Source organism: Martes martes, assembly GCF_963455335.1.
Source record: "Martes martes genome assembly, chromosome: 3".
NCBI lineage: Eukaryota > Metazoa > Chordata > Mammalia > Carnivora > Mustelidae > Martes > Martes martes.
The window spans coordinates 78,186,320-78,206,995 of NC_137890.1; the positions used below are offsets into that span (position 1 = coordinate 78,186,320).

Sequence of the window (20,676 nt, forward strand, 5' to 3'; positions counted from 1 at the left end):
GTGTAGTTACACATGTGCGCTTGTTGGTTGTGAGGTGAAGGATAAATGCCATGCCATTTGGCAGGGCTGTAGTGCAACCAGCAGTTTATAATTAGAAAGTCGCTGGAAGTAAGAAACATGGCTGTCTTCCACGAGGAATTACATTTTCAGTGCATTTACTCTGAGTACTTCTCCTGACTCCTTCCCTGAACCTTCCTTGATTTTTCTTTCAGGATCCAAAAGTGATGTGGCAATGCACGTATTGCCAGAGCGAGAAGGAAGGCTCTTGCCAGTGAATGTTTTACATCCGCTGAGATGAGGGTGAGAAACACGGAGCCCAAGAGCTTCTACAACATTTCTCCTCACCACCTTCAAAAAGAAGTACAGGAGATTCTCAGATGAAAATAGCCTTTTTTCTGCTGTGGAGGAAAACCCCAAACCATTACCTTCTCAATACTATTTTACCTTAAAAACTTCTGTGGGTGTCCAGATCAGAAGGCATAACCCAGGGAGGCAACCACTTTTAGACTGGAGAGTCTTACGTGAAGGAACACAACAAAACACAGCAATGCTTCCGGGCATCAGATGATGAATGGACACTGAGGGAAATACAGGCTTCTCGCCCGCCAGGCAGAGCTGAGTGTGGAGTACACGTTTAAAGGAAACACAAACAAAAGACTTTGAAGACAGAAAAATAGTTTCATGATTTTCACAGACACATGTGCCAGAAGTGATGATGGAGACCAAGGATAATAGGTAAGTGGGTTAATGTTTTAAATTACAACAATTTGCATTGATTTTTTTTTAAGGCTTATTGGGTTTTCCCAAATGAAACATAGATAGGCAAAAACAGATGAAAACTTTCTAGAAGTAAAAGTGAGTCAACTGTAGATACTTCAGCTATAACCTGGAATTATGTCTGTAACAATTCAAGCCAAGGGTTGAAAATCATTCCTTATCTTTGTCCAGATGGTTTTTGGATTTTTTTGTCTTCTGGTGTGGGTGCTGTAATGGGCAGATGATTAGATGTACCTCATTTTCTCTTTCCTCAAGTGTATATGTGGTGCCTCTTACTGGCCATGTGATTATTTGGAAAATATTAAATTAAAAACTGTGAAATACCTAAGATTGTATGAAATAACTTGGGAAAGGAGAGAGATAGAGAGAGAGCAGTCTGCATTTACTTTGTCAACTTTGGTAAAAACAAAGTTCACTCCTTTCCTCAAATTTAGTTGCTATTTTATAAGGACATATACACGCTTGAGGACTTATGTAAAAATAGAACATTTACAATTACCCCTTAGATTTCTATGTGTTCTTTTTTTCTTAAGGATCTAACAAAACTCTCTTCCATTGATTTGGAATGCTGCATTCAAACAGCATTCTTAATAAATAAAATTTTAGTACCATTAAAGACCAGATAAGCCTTCTCATCTTGTAACCTAATGATATCAACAGATGAAAAGACTTTTCAAATTTGGCTTTCAAATTGAAAAAAAAAGTATTTGTTTTTCTCTTCCAAAAATTTCCAAAATAAAATTTTTTAAATGTTATATTCATTAGCTAGTGGATATAAGTGTACCTTTTTCAGTGGAACTTGCTTCCTAGCAAATGAGGATTACTTTAGTGCTTGCTTCTTATTTAAATATGTGAATGTGTGCAAATATTGAGACTACTTAGAGGATTTGGTCTTTATTGGCCAATTAGAATAGTTGACCATTTTCTGCATTTTCTAGTATAATAAGAAGGCATGTAAGGTATCTAAGATAACATTATTGATGCTAAATTGTTTAAATATGTGAAAAACATCCTTAGGTAGCACCATACTTGCCATTTCACAGTGTTTCTGAAGATTTTCCTTTTTTACCTGTTAAAGTGCTTCAATATAATGCCTTCTCAGTTGTGAAAGTAGATGTTTTTCAAACTAAAGGTGAATTCATTTTCATACAACTTGGCAGTTGACTGATTTGTTAGACATACTACAAATTTATTTTGTAGTTGAAAGAATTTATTTTAAAGAGCAGTGTTTATGTAGTTGAATCACTGGTGTCAGTAAATATAACTCTTCAGCAATCAGGATCGATGTTAAACATCCAACAGATGTTGAAAAAAACCAATGGATTCTATTGCCTTTGCAATCACTGGCTGATAAATTCTATTTATAGCTAAAAAAAAAGTATATTAACTTTGGGTGTATCTTTGCAGATTATGTAGGCTTTGGTACTGTAGAATTTTCTCAGAACTGATGTGTATATTTTACTTAAAGCTTATTTACTCATTTACTTAAAACCAGAATGTCAGTGACTGGATATACCAAGTGTGTGACTACACAGAGTGGAGGACATGGGCTGAGGGTCAAAATATCAATCTTAACACCATTTTTGTAAGTACACACTTTTAGTAAGGCTTTTAAAACCTATTTTATTAGGACCACAAATCTATAAAACTTGATTGCCTTCTTGTTCCTGGGGCAAGATGATAATTTTTAAAGCTGAAAAAGATCCAGTCTGGGCTTCTTGAGCTTTGGGGCATTGTATCCCGAGTTCCTGGGGGTGCATGCGTGTGGTGGGGGCTCACGCAGTCGCGGCTTCAACAACTCAGGCCCTTCCTAGGGTACTGACTTTATGTAAATGTTTTGCCAAAGGAAGTTAGATTGTCTATCTAATAAGCAATATCAAGTATTGTGCTCATATAAAGGGAAATGTATTATTGGATATACCATCTGGATATTTAAACTAAAAGTTGAGACTTAATCTCACCTGTTGAAGGCTGCTGAGGGATTTGTTCTCTCTCCTCTGCCTCAGGAAGAGTCTGGAGCTTAATATGTGCCAGTGTAGAAGCAGAATCCAGGATATGGGAGGGTTTGGGGAAATTGTCCCGTACGATGCCTAGGAAACAGTTCTAGTTACAGTGTGCTAAGGAGCTTCGCAGATCTGGTATTGATTCGGGCTGGTGGTGATGCCTGAGATAATTTCTTATGGGTTTTGTTTGACAGATAAGAAAACTGAAAGTATGTGACTTGCTCAAACTCATAGGGCTAGTTAAAGAAAAAATTTTTCTGGCACTTGTTAAAATGGTAAGGAAGACTTCCTTCAGGACCTTTGCAAGAGGTGTCAAGACCATTGCAACAGGGGAGAGAGATTGGGCTCAAATCTGAATACAGCAAAGGCAAATGGGGGTTTATAGCCGATGAGCAGAGTGAGGGGAAAATTAATAAGAGGAGATATCCAGTGTAAGGGCATTCTGGCTAACCCAACTTGACAGAATTCTTCCTGAAGGCAGGCCAGGGTGATCAGGTATCAGGGTATTTGGTTAAATATTGAGGGTAATCAGATATTAAGGGTACAGAGATTTTTTACTAAACTGATTTAGCACTTTTCTTGTTAAGAGACAGAGCCCAAGGGACGCCTGGGTGGCTCAGGGGGTTAAAGCCTCTGCCTTCAGCTCAGGTCATGATCCCAGGGTCCTGGGATCGAGTCCCGCATCGGGCTCTCTGCTCAAGAGGGAGCCTGCTTCCCTCTCTCTCTGCTTGCCTCTCTGCCTACTTGTGATCTCTCCCTCTGTCAAATAAAGAAATAAAATCTTAAAAAAAAAAAAAAAAGACAGAGCCCAAGGGCAAGGCCTCACGGAAAAGAGGGCTCAGAGGTGCCTTCTAAAGTTTAATCATGGAGAGAGTCCAGGTTCAAGCTAGTTCAAGCCTTGTGACAGGACCTGCCTCTCCCATTTTCCTCCAGGGTCTACCCAATGTGTCTGGCTCTGCATCTAATTTGGGGATTACAGGGGAGCATTTTTAGTTAGGATCCTCCAAATAAACCTCTGCTCTTAAAATCATGCACATCTTAAAAAGATGTATTGAGAATTTATTATGTGCCGGGTACTGGGAATACATCAGGGAACGAAACTGGTATAGATACTGACTTTTGTGAATCTTATATTGTAGCAGGGAAAAACAGAAAACAAATAATAAATGCAATACATAATTGAATTATATGGTATCTTACATGATGGAACCAAAGGAATGGTAGGCCAAGAAAAGGAGGTGGGAATCTGATGGGGTTGTACAGTACGTGTGTCACAATTTAAAATAGGAAGGTCAGGACAGACTTCACAGAGAAGATGAGATCTGAGCAAACACTTGAAGGAGGGGAAGGAATAATCGTAATCATATAGGGGAAGAATGTTCCAGACAGGGGAACCCATGCAAAGCTCCTAGGTGGGAGTTGCCTGGCATGTTCCAAGAATAAGGAGGTGATGGGCTGGAGCTAAGGGATTAAAGGCAGAGTTGATGGTGATGAATGTCAACAACCTAATTATGATGGGTGTTGTGCCATTTTCCCCAAAACAATCAATTCCCTAATTCTCCAGCTGACACTAACTGCCAAGAATTAGCACAGACCCTAGAAGTTAAGGGCTCAGTCCTGCAAGACTGCCCCACTTGAGGGGCCAGGCACAGATGGGATCTCCAGGCAACTCAACTACAAATTCAAGGATTCCCATGATCCCTTTCCTCAGGTTCAATAATTCACTCGAACAACGCAGAACTCAGATAGTGCTTTACTCACGATTACAGTTTATTGTAAAGGATATGATTCAGTAACAGACATCTGGAAGAGACGCACGGAGCAAGACTTGGGGCGGTGGGTGTGCAGAACTTCCATGCCCTCTTATCACTTTGATGTGTTCACCAATGGGGTGAAATTCGCCTTGTTGTTTCAGAGTTTTTATTGAAGTTTGATTCTGTAGGCATAATCGATTAAATCATCAGTGATTGAACTCGATCTCCAGCCCCTCTCCCTTCCCTGGAGTCAGGGGGCACGGCTGAAAGTTCCAAACCTCTAATTGCATGGTTCCTCCACCTCTAACCACTGATCTTGAAGCGACTGGGGAACCCTGCCCTGAGTTATTTCATCCGTATACAAAAGATGCTACTATCCTTAGGAAATTTAAAAGCTCTGTGCCAGGCCTAGAAGATAAAGACCAAATATGTATTTTCTATGATAGCCCACTAGGAATAAGACAGATTCAGATGGGAAAGCAAAGTCCAGTCTTCAGGAGAGCAGGCAAATAAGCTGAGTCCAAGTGTATGAAACTAAGCCCAGACAGGGAAGATCAAGTAGGCAGTAGAGGGCCAGGAAAACAAGCCAGAACTTGTACTTCTCATGAGGGGCAGGAGCGGATTCAGGCTTGAAGCCATGGGTCTAATGGCAGTGACCCAGAACCAGAGCCAGGGCAATTGGTGTCCAAAGAAAGAGCAAGTGGATTAACAATTATTCCACACCTCCTTAGTTTCAGTAGTTCATGAGTATAAATAAGGTCAGTTAATATTTACATCTGTATCTCCATGGCTCTAAGCCTTCACCCGCTGGACAAGACCTTAACCCCCAAGCCCCACTAGGCTGCTTAAATTCTTCTCCAGCTATTTCTGGGACTCCTCAAGGTGGTGACATCTTATATGGACTCAGGGATGAATCTGTTCATGTTCTTTCCTCTTGAGCCTCTCAGTCAAGGGGACTTGTCAAGTCCTGTGCGGCTGGGGTTTCTGTAAGACATTATTCCCTGCACCCAGTGGACACCTTGAGCCCAAAACGACTCTGAAACTTGGGGAGAGGACAGTTACGGGAGATGAATGGCTTCTCCCGAATCCTGTGCTGAGTTTGTTTTCTAGGAGGGAAGCAGTAGTTCATGGACTTAGTCTTATTCCTTGTTTCAGAAACATTGTGCCTGAGTTTCTGTCCTCATAGGCTTAAAACCAGTCCCTATATATGGGCAGAGAGGGGAGGATGAGTCCTGTCTTGCCTCTTCTGCATCGTCTCTCTCTCTCCTCACTTCTCCTTAGATACCTCTGCATCCAAACAAAACAAACTGAGAACAAATATCTTTCCACCTCCTTTCAGGGAAAACAAATTGTGTAATGGAAAGAGTAGCAACATTTGAGCCAGATATATTTGGTTTGAATCTCAGCTTCGCTATTTACTAGTTATGTGGCCTTGAATAGGTTACATTTTCTTAATATGGGGATCATAATGCCTACAGTAATGTTGGGTCAGAGATCATGAATGTAAAACACTTCGCATAGTAGTTGACCCAGGATGCCTAAGAAAAGGTAACACTTGTTATGATGACTTCTGTTAAGCAGTAAAAATTCAACTGAGTAATTTAAAAATTCAAATTGGCTTTGTTGAATGATTCATGAGTTAGGCAGCATCCCTTCCAGCAAATAGAAAAGAGGTCCATTAGGTTGTATGAAAGGAAAGGTTTTTAAAGGCAGAGAGGGAGTGGAGAAAAGGAAATTATTAGCTAAGAATGCATTGTTTGAGGCAAGGACACTCTCCTAAGGGGAACAGAAAGGGTCTATCAGTATATTTCCTAGTTCTGACCAGGAAATTCCATGTTGACTGGTTAAAGGTTACATTCTGGGGGAGAGTGAAACTGCAGTTGGGTTAGCTATTTCGTCTTGGTTTGCCGATGTGATGCCCTTAACATAAGTGACTCCATTTTGGGCTTGATGTTTTTCTTTTCAACAGTCTCTTATCCAGAAACTAGCGCTAAGTCTAGCCATCTGCAATGGCTTCCACCACCACTCAGGTGTTACAAGGATGGTGCTGCCTACCACCATCCCAGCTAATGAGCAGTTGTAAACCAGTCTGTCTTACGCCTCTTGGTTGGTTATGGGGATTTTCCTTCCTACCACTCTCATCCGCTGAATGTGTCCAGTGTGCCAATATCTGGTCATCCAATAGGAAACACAAGGTGCAAAGGGAGCAGCTGGAGAGAATCCTGGTGAACACCACATAATTACCTTTAGGGAAAGAAGCATCAAAAGGCAGCAGGGTGATGTGGGACCGTTGGTGGTCCTCACCAAGTGGTAATGAAAAGGCCAACTTGGTTTCCCTGCAGTTTCCTACCGTGGGCTCTGCAGCAATGTCCATTTTCCTGGTTCCTGAAGGAGGGAAAACTCAGTCTGCATGTGTGATTCTAAGCCCTTCAGTGGAGTATTCACAGCCTAGGGTCTGGTCTGCAGCAGGTGACTCGCCATTACTGTCAGCTTCATAGCAGTCAGAAATCCATCTTCAATGACCAAGGGAAGGGATTTGGTGAGGGAAGGAGGATGAATGCTTTGGGTTATTCGTCGGCCAATCAGGCAAGCTGCTGCTTTTCAGAATAGCAAATATGATTCACCTTCTCCTTCATGGACTGAGCTGGCTGCCATGCTGTGGTGAGTGGTCTATAGACAGGGTCCCCACAGCTACTTAGGATAAGCCAAGGGCTTACATGAGAAGGCGAAAAGGGGTGAGAAATTGCTGAGGAACCTGGCAGCTAAGGCACTGTTACCTCCCAAGACCCGAGGGACTAGGGTAGAAATAATTGCCAAATCTTGAAGGACAAAGCATCGTATCTTGGAGCAACATCTCAACCAAAGGTGACCTTTGGTTGAAAGACACAGTCAGACCGTGGTGAGGCTGTGTGATGGGTGTTGGGGGAACAAACTCTTTGACATCACTCTCATCCCTCACTTCCACCCTCTGTTGGGTCTCCCGTTGGTCAACTCGGCCTACAGTAAAAGCGCCCTGAGGCCCCATTGATGCAGTCTGAGGTGAGCAAGGTGGAGAGTGGACATAAGGGGAGGAGCAATATTTAGTATATGTGGAGAGAAGCCTGGGCTTTCACCTTCTTCACCCATGATTGGCAGAAATACTATGCCTGGCCTTGGTGCCCCTTCACCTCCTTTAAAAAAAATATTATCACGAAAACTTTTAGGCATGCATAGAAGTAGAAGAAACCATTACAATGAATACCCATAAAATTAAATACTTATGAATATTAATTAAATATTTATGAATAATATTGAAATTCTGATGAATTTGTTCATACCCCTCTTTCTCTTCACTTCAGCATGTTGAAGCAAATACTACACTATTTTGTGGCGGTAATGGTGGCCCTAGGGAGTGCACTGTGCGGTGGCATTTTTGCAAGTGCGGGGGTCACCTTGAAGGAGCCCTGAAGGCTTCTCCACTCCTGACAGGTGTGTGTGGGACCAGAGGAAGTTCACTGCCATCACCCAGAGCTATCCAAAGGGAGAAGGGGGAGCGGTAACACAGTAGAAATACATTCATTATTTAACATTTATAGGTACTGGAATCATTACCCCTTAAACACTACTTGGGAAGGTCCTCTTCACTGAAAAACCAGCTGATAGGTTTTTCTTGAGAAGAATGTAAAGTTAATTTATTACCCAGTATGAAACATTAGGGTTTTAGATGATCTCATTTACTGACTCTCTCAAGAGGGAAAATAATTCCATATAGAAATGATAACTTGAGTCAAATTGACATTAAATATATATATTTTTGAATTAAGCAGTAGGAAAAATGCCTTATATATGAATCCTTAATATAAATTATTCTAATTTCTAATTTGTTATGATTGAAAGCCACAACCATAAGAAAGACAGTACAGAAAAAAAACATGAATTCTTTTCAGAGCAGAACACAATTTGAAGCCTACAGCAGCTCCTAGACCAAGTAAATAGGTTCTATCTCAAATCCTTCATAGAGCGGTGCCTGGGTGGCTCAGTGGGTGAAAGCCTCTGCCTTTGGCTCAGGTCATGATCCCAGGGTCCTGGGATCGAGCCCCGTGTCTGGCTCTCTGCTCAGCAGGGAACCTGCTCCCCCCCCCGCCCCGCCACCCCCCATCCTGTCGCTCTGCCTACTTGTGATCTCTCTTTCTCTCTCTCTCTCTGTCAAATAAATAAATAAATAAATAAATAAAATCTTAAAAAAAAATTTTAAAAAAATCCCTTATAGAATGAATAGGAAAAAAAAAATCCCCTGGAAAATCTTTGAAAATGTAAAAAACAGGAAAGCTGTAAAAAAATGCTTGTGTATTATTGTGACCCCTGGCATAGGTGGGTACAGCTAAACAGTTGGACATTTTGACGTAAATTCACTTGCTTCCTCCTCCCCAAAAGGAAAAACAAAAAACAACAGAAGAAAGGAACTGCCCCTTCTCATGTTACAAGAAAAGGCTGGCTAAATGCAGAGTCCAAGGAACAGATTTCAGACACTGTAATTTATTCTTTCTTTTAATCTGCAAGGAGAAGAAAGGAAGAAAACATGTTCTTCCAAGAGAATGCACTACAGAGCCTTTGTACACGTTTACTGCCCTTTTTTCCTTTTTTTAATTAGGGAAGGCTTAGCTCAAAACTTCAGTTGAGTTACAGAGAGAGGACAGGTTTCCAAGGAGAACATGTGCTTTGAATACATCCTATAAAGTGCAGATTGTTTCTCTCTGCCCACTGACCAGTCACTGAAAAAGGCAAACATGTCTACATTTTGCTGCTGAATGGTACCTTATCCTCATATACTTTGGATCCATAGGCGGTGTCATGGTAAGAGCTTATTAAAAACCCTTTCTTTCCTATTTTGGAACAGGTAATTATCAGTTTGCGTTTTGGAAGTAAGTGCCATGGGTGTTTCCAATTTACTTAAACATACTTAGTGAAGACTGCTCTCAGGGTTAAGTTAAGGACCTTTAGCCCATGCCTTTCATTGGGAAACTGGATTCTCCATGAATTAAGTTGACTTCTGAACCTCCTGTGTCCAGGCAGCTGACCGATGAAGCCACGCTTAGCTGTTGGTGGTTTGTTTCCACCTTAAGGTCTTTAAAATGGAATAATGGACATTTTTTAAGTTAATATCTTTCTCACGGGTAGTCATAGATTACAAGATGTTAGTTTTAGGGGCGCCTGGGTGGCTCAGTGGGTTAAAGCCTCTGCTTTCAGCTCAGGTCATGATCCCAGGGTCCTGGGATCAAGCCCCACATCAGGCTCTCTGCTCAGCAGGGACCTGCTTTCTCTCTCTGCCTGCCTCTCTGCCTACTTGTGATCTCTGTCAAATAAATAAATAAAATCTTTAAAAAAAAAAGATGTTAGTTTTAAAATTCATTATTCTCACAATTAAAAAGAATTTTTAAGGTTAAGGAATTTTAAATTTAAGGAACAAATTCGGTTGCAAGTACCTGAACAGGAAGAGCATACTTGAGCTTCCTGTCAAGGGTCTTCTGCTCCAGTCTCCCCAGCAGCTGCTTCACCAGATCTCAAACGAACATCCTACCCATATGAATGGTAGGTACTTGTACAGGTAAATGGTTTGAGATCACCCACATATTAAGAGAAAAAAGAAATGCATAGGGGCTCCCGGGGGGCTCAGTCTGTAGAACATATGACTCTCGATCTTGGGGTCATAAGTTTAAGCCCCACATTGAGTACAGAGATTACTTAAAAAAGTGTACAGGAGAGCAGAGAAACCAGCTGACGTGTAGGGGCCTTTCAGCAACTGAAGGCCTTAGAACGGTAAGTGATAAGTAAATGCTAACAATATTGACCAAAAAATGTCTTTAGATTCTGCACAAATGCCAATTGCTTCTTCATCCTCTGATCTTCTGTAGGCAGAATCCCAACCTCCCTTTGGCGCTGTTGCCTCCCCCTCCCCCCCCTTTTTTTAACTATTGCTTTTCCCAGACTTAGGTGCTTAGGTGTTGTGAAGGAGTGCTCCTCTTCCCAAGATGTGAAAAATTATTTTGGAGTTTGTGATGAAAGGCTAGACCAGCTCACGGCTTTATCTAATGCCAGCTTATTAATATCTGTCCATAAGAGAATTATTACAGAAAAGAAAAAAGATAATAAGGACTCACTTTTCTTCTAATTCTTACTTTCCACGCAGGATGCAAAGTGTTCGTAGGGAATGGTCATCAGAAGCCAAGTATGTGAAGTCCACAGCATTCTCATTTTCAGCAGTGAATATTGCGGGACATAGAATTACATATGAGAGATTATAAACATATAAGATTACATGTAAAGTAGTTTACAAATAAAGAAAATTCATGCCTTCTTCGATCACTCCTAAGTGAAGGTTAAGTGCTGAAGATGATCAGGAAGATAGAGGTCTCGTCTCATTGGCTCAGCTGGCGGAAGCCTTCTGCTCTTCCGGCTGGACACTGATTCAGGGGTAGGATCTCAGCAGCATCATTTATCGGGTTCTTCCCATCTCCAAGGTGTTTTGTATCTATCTCCTGAAATGTGAAGGAGTGTTTCCAACTTCCCATTCATGCATTTAACAACTGAAACATACAATTAGTGCTTCCTGCATGTAAGATCCGGGACTGAGGATCTAGCTTTTCACCAGCTCTTCAGAGGACAAGATCTTGTAATTACCCTGCTTCCCTATCTCAGTCCTTATTCACTGCATAAGCACTGACCAGGTGTGTGCCAGGTCCCCGGCGGTGTGGAAGAGGGATATTGAGACCTGTTTCCTGTTCTTAAAAGGTCCCCAGTCTCCAGAGGGGGATGCAGCCATGTAAATAACTGGTTTATGTAATATGGGAAGACCTGGGATAGATGGACTTGCAGAGTATTATGAGAGAATATGGAAGGGTACATAAGGTTTATTTGTCACGTAGCTATTTCCATATTTCCTTAAACAGTGTTGGGTAGAGAGGGAACGTTTCACAACTGAAGAGGCATTTGAGCTGGGCCCACCAAGGATAGGTAATGCATTTAACACATAAGGAGGAGGCAGATGCTGCAGGAGGAAACAGAATGTGCGAGAAATGTGCAAAAAAAAAAAAAAAAGTGCAAAGACATGCTTCAGCACTCTGGGAGAATATTCAGGAAGGAGAGGAGGGGACAAGGCTGGGAAAATGAGCCTGTCTTTGAAGCATTTGAACTTTATCATGTGGGTAACTTAAGTACTGAATATCGTAATGATGGGCAGAGATTTAGTCATACTCCATTGGAGGATAAGATTGTTATTATCTGTATTATCTTATTATATTATGTTGCTATCTATATTATCTATATCTATATTATCTATGCTTTCCTTATTTAAAAAATTTTGTGTTTCTTAAGAAATATTCATTTTTAGAAGCAGTGAGTAAATAGACAGGAAAGGTATAGAAAGGAAATCTTCCTTTTTAACTTATAACTATTTCATTTATCCAATGAGATCATATCAAGAAAAAATTTGAAATGGTTTGAGAAATGAGTAAAATGTAGAATATTAACAGATTAAGCTTCTATTTAATTGTAGTACTCACGTAAAGTCCGGTTGTTTTGTTTTTTAATGGATTCATTCTCAATTTACCTTAAACAACTCCCCTGACCTATTTCTATCTAGTGTTTTCTTTGTGTGTCTCCTCCAGTGGAGGTTGCCTGCCAACTACTATAATTGTTTCCCAAGACAGCATGTGTGTGCAAGCATTTATAAACCCTTCTGTGTGAGGAAGACTGTGGCATGCTTCTCTTTTACTAAAGCAAAGAAAAAAGATACAGTGTTATTTTCCACAAAATTGCAGATATGTAATTTTGTGGACATGGTTTACATGATTCATATTTCCAAGTTATTATAGCATTGGCTCTGCACAGAGATAAAATAATACTCACTCTTTGAACTTTTCATTATTGTCATTTCAAGTCAGATATTTAGAGATGGGATGCATAAGAAGATATTTTCTATTTTTCAAAATCTTTAGTGAATTTAAGCAAGAAATATGCAAAACAAATTATGACAAAAATAATAAGATTTCCATTTATTTTTTACAAATAAACTCATGTTTCCTAAGTACTTTATGGCTAGAGGATGTTAGTTTAATCAAGTTATGGTTTGGGATTCTATTTGAGACACCATTTCAAAGCTAAATAAAAGGGACTGCATTTTAAAATAACTAACTCAATTGATGATCATTAACTAAATAGAAGAAATTAATTGTAGAATCTCCCCCTTTTTGGCTGGATATCTACATCTTTATTCTGTAACTCACACTTGTATATTCATCACATTACATTTAGAAGTGCTCTCCAGTATGTGTGTGAGAGAGCTTGCATGTGCATACATCCCGCTAGCCTATAAAATCGCCACATGTTTGGAATACAAGACTGATCAGCCCTTAGGAGAGAGCCTAGGAGGCGCCTGAGTGGCTCTTGATTTCAACTCAGATCATGATCTCAGGGTCCTTCGATCCAGCCCCGTGTTGGGCTCTGTGCTCAGCGGGGAGCCTGCTTGAGATTCTCTCTCTCCCTCTCCTTCTGGCCCTCCCCCTTTCTCTCTCTCTCTGAAATAGTAAATAAATAAGTCTTTTTTCTTTTTTTTTTTTTCTTTTAAAGAACAGAACCTAGGACATGGTTCACTGTTGCCCCCAAACACCATCCTCGTTGTTGCTTAAAATAAGCGACTGTCTTTGTGATATGATTTCAGAGGCAGTCGGGTGAGGAAACTTCCCAAGTGAAATGTTTCCCCTTTACTCAATTCTGGAGAGCCGCACAGAACAAGGGAAGTTGAACAGAGACCTGAGTTCTAATGTTGATACTTGCCATTTGCAAGGAAGCCTTAGACAGATTATTTACATTCTCTGGGTCCTGAGTCCTGACTTCTAAGTGTGGATGATAATATCTTCTTTGCAAGTTCACTGGGGAACTAAATGTGATAGTGGGTGTGAAGGCCTCGTCTTGTAGTTCGTGGGGAGTGTATAAAAATGAGAACTGTTCTAGTTGTTGGGATATATGTATTTTGTGGGAGTGAGCCCCAAATTTGTTTGTCTCTAGAGCCACAGAGATATTTATACATGAAAGCCATTCCTGTATTTGGATACTATAGGAGGTCCCTGAGAGTCCTTTTTTTTTTTCCCCCTCCAGAATAAACATCTCTAGTTCCATCAGTAACAACCCCATACGGGGGTGTGGGCAGAAATTAAAAACCCAGGTTTTGGGTTTGCTCAGAGTGGGGTTAGATCTTGACCTTGTGTGAGGTCTTGGGCAGTTTTGACCTTTCCGAATCTTTCAACATCCACAGGAATAAAATAGGAATAAGAATGTCTCATAAGGTTTTTGTGAAGATTAAATAAGAAGGGTTTGGTGCCTGGTAAGTACTTAGGTAGTGGCAGGTTTTATTATTAGGCATTGTTTTGAGTTTCTCACCATCCCTATTGCTGCTTAAGATGAGCGACTGTCTTTGTGATATGATTTCAGAGGGAGTCGGGTGACGAAACTTCCCAAAATATGAACCTAGTTCCCACACAGCAGCAGAAATGAAAATCCCCTGGTAAAATACAGATATACTTGGGAGAGAGGTATTAGCTGTGGAGACTAGCCTTCATTGCCTTCCTATGTGAAGAAGCAAGCAGTAATCAAAGGACCGCGCCACAGCCACTGAGAGTGGTGTGCTGTTGACAACCACCTTTTCTGTCCTGTCCTTCCTAGAGAAGGTCTAAAGAGGTGGAAAGACAAATTCTCTCTCTAAACACACAGAGACTTACGAAGGTGCACGAGAAGGGAATGCCAGGGTCACTTTGGACTGAGACTGTTCACATGCAGAAGGATGCCAGGGAGCTGAAGTGTGTCCTAGACCAGCAGGAGAACCATCACCAATGCTTAGATAGATCTGCCTGCAAGCTGAGCCCTGCAGTATGCTTGGGGATAAAGATAATGGGGGAAGAAAAGAAAAAAAAAAAGCAGCTTCGTAAAATCAGCCAGTAGTGCTGTCTCTTTCCTGACTGGCTCGTGGAGCCATGGCGCTGGTCCAGGAAAGCCCGGTTAACGGAAGGTAGTATCTTGGCATTTGTAGCAACTAATGACTTAGGCAGGTTTTCTTTATTTCAACACTTTTCCTTTTATACAAAAATTATGTTGATTATATTTGCATGTTGTTCCATTCTTCAGGTTCCTTACAGGCAGTAGGATAGAGTGCCTGCATATAGAACATGTAAAGTTAATGTCTACTGAACTTGCAGAGCTGGAGAAGGGGTGAATGGGGTGGGGCACATCAGGAGGAGGTGAGACTGAGATAAAAGGCTTCAAGAGTTCCCAAGACACTCATTGCTTGATTCTCATTTTTTTTTTCCTGGCACTGATCTTGACCGATCAGATGCCCAAGCAAGAGAGAAGGGCAAAGGAAGAGACTAGGGGTGAGAAAAAAGGAGTATGGAGGCCGCCATCTTGCAGTTCCTGTCTGGCAGCTATTCCCACGTGGTGATGTACCCCCAGGGCTGGACCTGTGCTCCTTTATCACCGTACCAGTGCCCAGCGGATAGTGGTGCTACACATCTTTTTATATGAATAAATGAGCACCTCCCAGGTCAGCGACTGACCCATCTCACCTGAAAACAACCGACAGTCCAGTTACACATGTGAGAACGTGTGCTCAGAACAGTGACATTCCCCCTCAGCCGGCAGGTGTGAGAATTGGTGGGGTCACACCCTCATTCACTACCACACAAGGGGCAGAGAATGGAGAAGGGTAGGAGGTAAAGAACAACAACTCAGGAGAATAAAGGACAAAGAGAAGGAAAATGAACTATTATGTCTAGACCTGAAACTCCATTTAAACTTTCTGTTTATTAGCAAGCAGCCAATTTATTTTAGTGTGCTTACTGCTACAGCCAGCTGACTCTGTCTCCATGTTTTCTATAAAATACTCCAAGAGAGGATATTTAATCAAAGGTCACCATAAATGGAAGAGCAATTCAGAATTCAGAGGAGTTCACGTGTGGTTTTAGTATTCCTTGAAATGGCTCAAGATGTGTCACCTTTATAATATCACGGGAGCTGAGTCTTTTTTTTTTCTTTTCCTTTCTAATGCAAAGTCCCTTTGGATTAGTCAATGGGTATATGTAAGCATGACTATGCTTAAGGCCCTTACTGGTTAATTTTGCTTTGGCAAAGCTGTGTTTGAATAATGTAGGATTTTTGGCAACCAGACAACTAATTCCTGTTAAAATTAGCCATAGATTCAAAAGCATCATGTAAAGTCTGTCCAAGCTTATTTTCTCATAATTTTTATGGCACTTTAGGGAATTCACAGTACCCTCGTTGGAAGTAGAAAACGCAGGAATGTTAATTCAGAAACATGACATCATTTCCCAAAGCACGTTCAACGTAACTAAAAATAAAACTTAAGCAATTGTGTCTACATTAGCACAAAGAGAAGGGAAGTTTTGTCATTTGTCTGACTTATTGGTTATTAAATGTGGCCTGTTGGATAAATTCTGCCAGAGCTGCCTGCATTTCTGGTTGTAGACCTCCTTTTCCCTTAAAGAGGTTACTTGGCACAAGGCTTTGAAGGTGGAGCTCAGGGTCCTGGTGGTGCCCTGCTGTCAGCGTGCTCAGGAAGGAGACACAGATGGGATGAGTGACCAAGGAGGTGGAAACCAAGCCGTCGAGACTTGTGAAGCATCAGGTTTCCTGAAGAATATTGAATTTGAAAGTGCAGTGGACATTGAGGGAGGAAGGAGACTAGATGTAAAGGCCACGTGACTGAGCTCAGTGGGTTAATTTGAAGAGCGTGCCAGTGTGGGTGGGAGGTGGGGAAAGTAAATCGGGGTCAGTGAGAGATCAGGGTGAAATGTAGGATCTGAATGTTCTGATAAGGAGTATGCATTTTGTCTTATTTGTGTATGTATTTGGGACAAAGCTGTCAGTTACGACCATTCTGGAAAACGACTTAGAATCTCTTAAGGAATAGTGAAATAAACCACCTGACTCACCAAAAAAGTCAAGGTAGCCACATTAAAAATGTTTGTGTGTAGAGGGAATGGACACATAGTGGTATGGTGATATATTCACATCAACTACAATGTTACTGTTTTTCTTTTTAAGATGTAATTCACATACTGCTGTTCACCATTTTAAAGGATCCAATTCAGTGGTTTTTAAGGATGTTCACCAGTATGTGTCACTATTCCAGAACATTTTCACCATCCCCCAAAGAAGCCTATTAGCAGTTACTCCTCACTGCTCCCTCTCCCCAGTCCCTGGCAATCAGCAGTCTACTCTCTGTCTCTATGGATTTGCCTACTCTGAACATTTCATACAAATGGAAGCCCGTCATGTGTGGTCTCGAGTGCTTGACTCATTTCACTTAGGATACTGTTTTCAAGGCTTGGTAAGTTTTCAGCACAAGATGGAGAGATGTGTACTGGGAAGAGGACTGTGGGGGCTGCAAACCAGTGGTGGAGGGGCCACACTGTCTGAGGCTGTTACGGTCTATGTTGTAGTATTGGGGAGCAAGAGAGCATGATTTAGTGATACCCCCACTGCGGGGTGTTAACATGCTTGGGACTTCCTACCTTAGGCAGGACATGGCACAGGGTCAAGAGAAGGACGTGCCTGCGGATGGGAAGGGCCTAGGGGCCAACCAGAAGGATCTGGGGAGGACGCAGTAGTCCTGATGCAATTCTAGCAGTGTCTGCTGCAAACACCGAAGTCTCTTGTGCAGAGGTGCATCTCTTATGAACATCTGTCAGTAAGAGTTATCAGAATGTAGTTTTTTAAAAAAGATGTTATTTATTTATTTGAGAGAAAGAGCACGTGAGCATGAGTGGGGGGAGGGACAGAGGAAGAGGGAGAGCAGACTCCCAGCTGAGTGGGGAGCACAGTGTGGGATATCTATCCCATAGGATAGATCCCACGATCCCGGGATCATGACCTGAGCCAAAGGCAGATGCTTAACCGACTGAGCCACCCCGGCACCCCCAGAATGTATGTTCTTAATCTTAAACCCCAGGCACAAATTTTCTGAATGTTTCAGCTGTGAGTTCTGACCAAGATTAAAGAAGCTTCATTAAGGAAGTAAGAGGTAGCTGTGACCTTGTTCTCCCAATCTGCTGGTGGTTTCTTGCCTTGGGAAGGAAACCAAAGTTACAGAACCTGTCCTGCTAAATGACCTGTGGGTTGGGGTCAGCTGGCACCTGCAGACTGAGTGTGGGACACCAGGCCACAGGCTCCCTGGAGCACAGTGGAGAGCAACTGGCCAGAGGACTGAAGCCAGGGCCCAACCAACGGGCAGAGTCAGAGCCACACCACGGCTGTGGCTGCAGTGAGCCTGGCAGTGCTGCAGCCCTGGGATCAGAGGCTGGAAACCAAGACTGGAACAAGGTGGGGGGGTGGGTAATGGATGAACAGATCCTGGGGGCCAGGATGCCAGCAGAGTGAACATCCATCCAGTCACGTATTCAGCAGTATTTACTGAGTGCCTGTGGCACACCAGGCCCCATCCCATGCTGGGAAGAGAGCAGTGAATTCAACAGATAATGACTTTGCTCTCCTGGACTGGAAAACATGGTGGGTTGAGATAGATTGTACAAATAAGTAACCGAATATGTATCAGACGATCATGTAGATGGTAGTGTAGTGTGGGGATTAGGTAATTTAAGGGGGAGGACTTTGGGAGTGTTGCTCTTTTGTACAGGGTGGTTGGGGAGTCCTCCTGAGAGATAATATTTGAGTGCAGACATAAAGGAGGTGAAGGAGTAGGAAATGCCTTCTGGAAGAAGATCATGCCAAACAGGGGGAATAACAAGTGCAAAGACCCTGGGGCAGGGAATGTGGTTTGGTGTTTAGGACTGTGGGATGCCATGTGTGGCTGTGGTGGAATGCGCCAGTAGGAAATGAGGCAGGGACCAGGGGAAGAATGATTGAGGAGGACATGAGCCCTGGGACACAGGGGGATTGACTACCAAACACCTATACACTAAGGACCCTGACTTTTTCTCTGAGTGACATGGGAAGCCATGGGTACTGGCATTTGCATCTTCAACACACCATTTTGTCTTGATTTGGGCCCTGTTTTCTGTAGCTGTGCTTCCCCAAGACCCTGACTGCCCCCTCCGTGCTCTTGCATGTTGGTGTGCGGATACTGGATCATCCCTTCATGTCACAGGTAGTTGTGTACTGGACTCAGAATTGTCAAAACAGGATTTGTATGTGAGTAGTTGGTTCTAGAAAAGTCTCAAAGAGAGGAGAGGCGATGGGGATGGTACGGCCAGAGCAGTTGCGGGGGCACAGGGGGAGGTAGAGGAGGAAGTGTGGGGTGCCATAAGAGGCATAAAGACAAAGCTGGTGGCACGCCAACAAGCCTGACTTAGGAAAAGTACTTAGAAAGGTCACTCTGACAGAATCTGGAGGGGGAATTATCAAACACAGCAAGGTTGGTAACTCAGGGCTAAGGAAGAGAAGAAGGCCAAAGGGAAGAAGGTTCTAGAGATAAGCATAGAGTCATGTGGCTTTCTGCTAGCAGTGGTAAAAGTGTTATTAATGACAGCATTTAACATCCTGTCCTGCCCAGACGTCATGGGTATGGGTGCTACCTGCCACCACCCTCCCCCGATTGCTGTGCATATCCCACCAGAACTGCACCTAGCCTTTTAGGATGTGCAGGAGATGAGTGAGAATGTGGACGTTTCCTCATTTAACTTGTGAACAAGTTATGTTAAATAGTCATGGTGAGAGTGGGCATCCCTGTCTTCTTCCCGACTGAAGGGCAAAATTCTCAGTTTTTCCCCATTGAGGGTGATATTAGCTGTGGGTCTTTGGTGTATGGCTTTTATGATGTTGAGAGGTATGTTCCCTCTCTCCCTACTTTGTTGAGGGTTGTCATGAAGAATGGGTGCTGGAATTTGTCAAATTTTTTTTTTTTTGAATCTCTTAAGAGGATCATATGGTGTTTGTCCTTCCTTTTATTAATGTGGTTGAGACACTCCATGTAGAAATTTGTAGTGGGTAAAATACATAGGATTCTGATGAGTACTTCCTTAAATATAGTTTAAGCAGAGTATGGTAATAAGGTGAGTGAGTTAAGGAGAATGAATTAGAAGAGCAAATTCTGTTTTCTGTTTTTTTTATAGAGAAGAAATCATATCCTTACAGTTTGCCTGTGCGTAAGGGTTGTTTTCTCAATCACCAACGTTGTTGTAAAGATTCCTTCAGTATGCTTTCTCACTTTGCATGTTTGGTTCCATTCTCAGATGGCATCAAGATGAACAGCACCCTGGCCCATGTCATGTTCCATCGCTTGCCCATCATGGTTCATCATAGGACTTATTTCTGCCTTGCATATTATTTATCTGTGTATTTATTTATTGTCTGCCTTCCCATTATGGAAGTGTGGGCCTTATAAGAGCTGGATTTATTTTGTTTAACTGCCATAATTCTGGGGTACTGTGGTGTCTGAACTTAAAGTTAATGAATACATGATTATATATATCTCACATGTTTTTGTTGTTGTTGTTGTTGTTGATTTACATGCTATTCATATGTTTTCTTCTCTGGGGCTTTATGAGAACACAGTTTGAATCATTGTGATGGCTAATGTGTATCTAAGGTAAGAAAGTGCTAGAATAAAGTGCTTCCTACCTAGTTTTGACCATGATTATTGTATACCAAAGTGTTTGGGGACAGACCGTCCCTCATATGCACAGTTACAAAGAGCCTCAGAACACATTCTGTGATTGAGACCCCTGCTTAGCCAGAGGACGGAGAGGGAAGTTTGGTAGAGGATTTTTTGGAGAGACATGTTGCCAAGTGGACAGGATTAGAGGGGTTTACCTCCTTTACACTGAGTCTGGTGAACCACACAGAGAACTTGGAACTGGGGTCGAGGCCAATTTAGGCTTGGGGCCCAAGCACTCCGAGGCAGCAGGAGGGAGGTGGCTGTATCGGCATTGGCATTGCCCAAGCTTTCTGGGCAAGGGACGTAAGAGAAGTTTCCATAGAACACACCTGAACAAGTGGAAGAGATTCAGGTTGGGCCTTCTTCAATAGCATCTGCTTGAGGTAGGGCCAGAGCAGCCAGAAGTGGGAGGTGACATGGGACTTTTTAAGGCTGTGGAAGGAGTCATGAGTGATCACTCAGTATAGAAATGCTTTTGCTT

At 42.2% G+C, this 20,676-nt stretch overlaps 1 protein-coding gene across 1 annotated transcript in view; it reads left to right on the top strand.

Annotated features, from left to right (window-relative positions):
- Positions 1 to 715: 715 nt before the first annotated feature.
- Positions 716 to 20,676, top strand: part of SACS (sacsin molecular chaperone) — a gene marked incomplete at its 5' end in the record, with an annotated part of 73,385 nt that continues 53,424 nt past the window's right edge. Inside the window, one exon of the mRNA XM_080798719.1 lies at positions 716 to 735. Coding sequence (XP_080654845.1) covers positions 716 to 735 — 20 coding nt within the window. The remainder of the gene's footprint in view (positions 736 to 20,676) is intronic.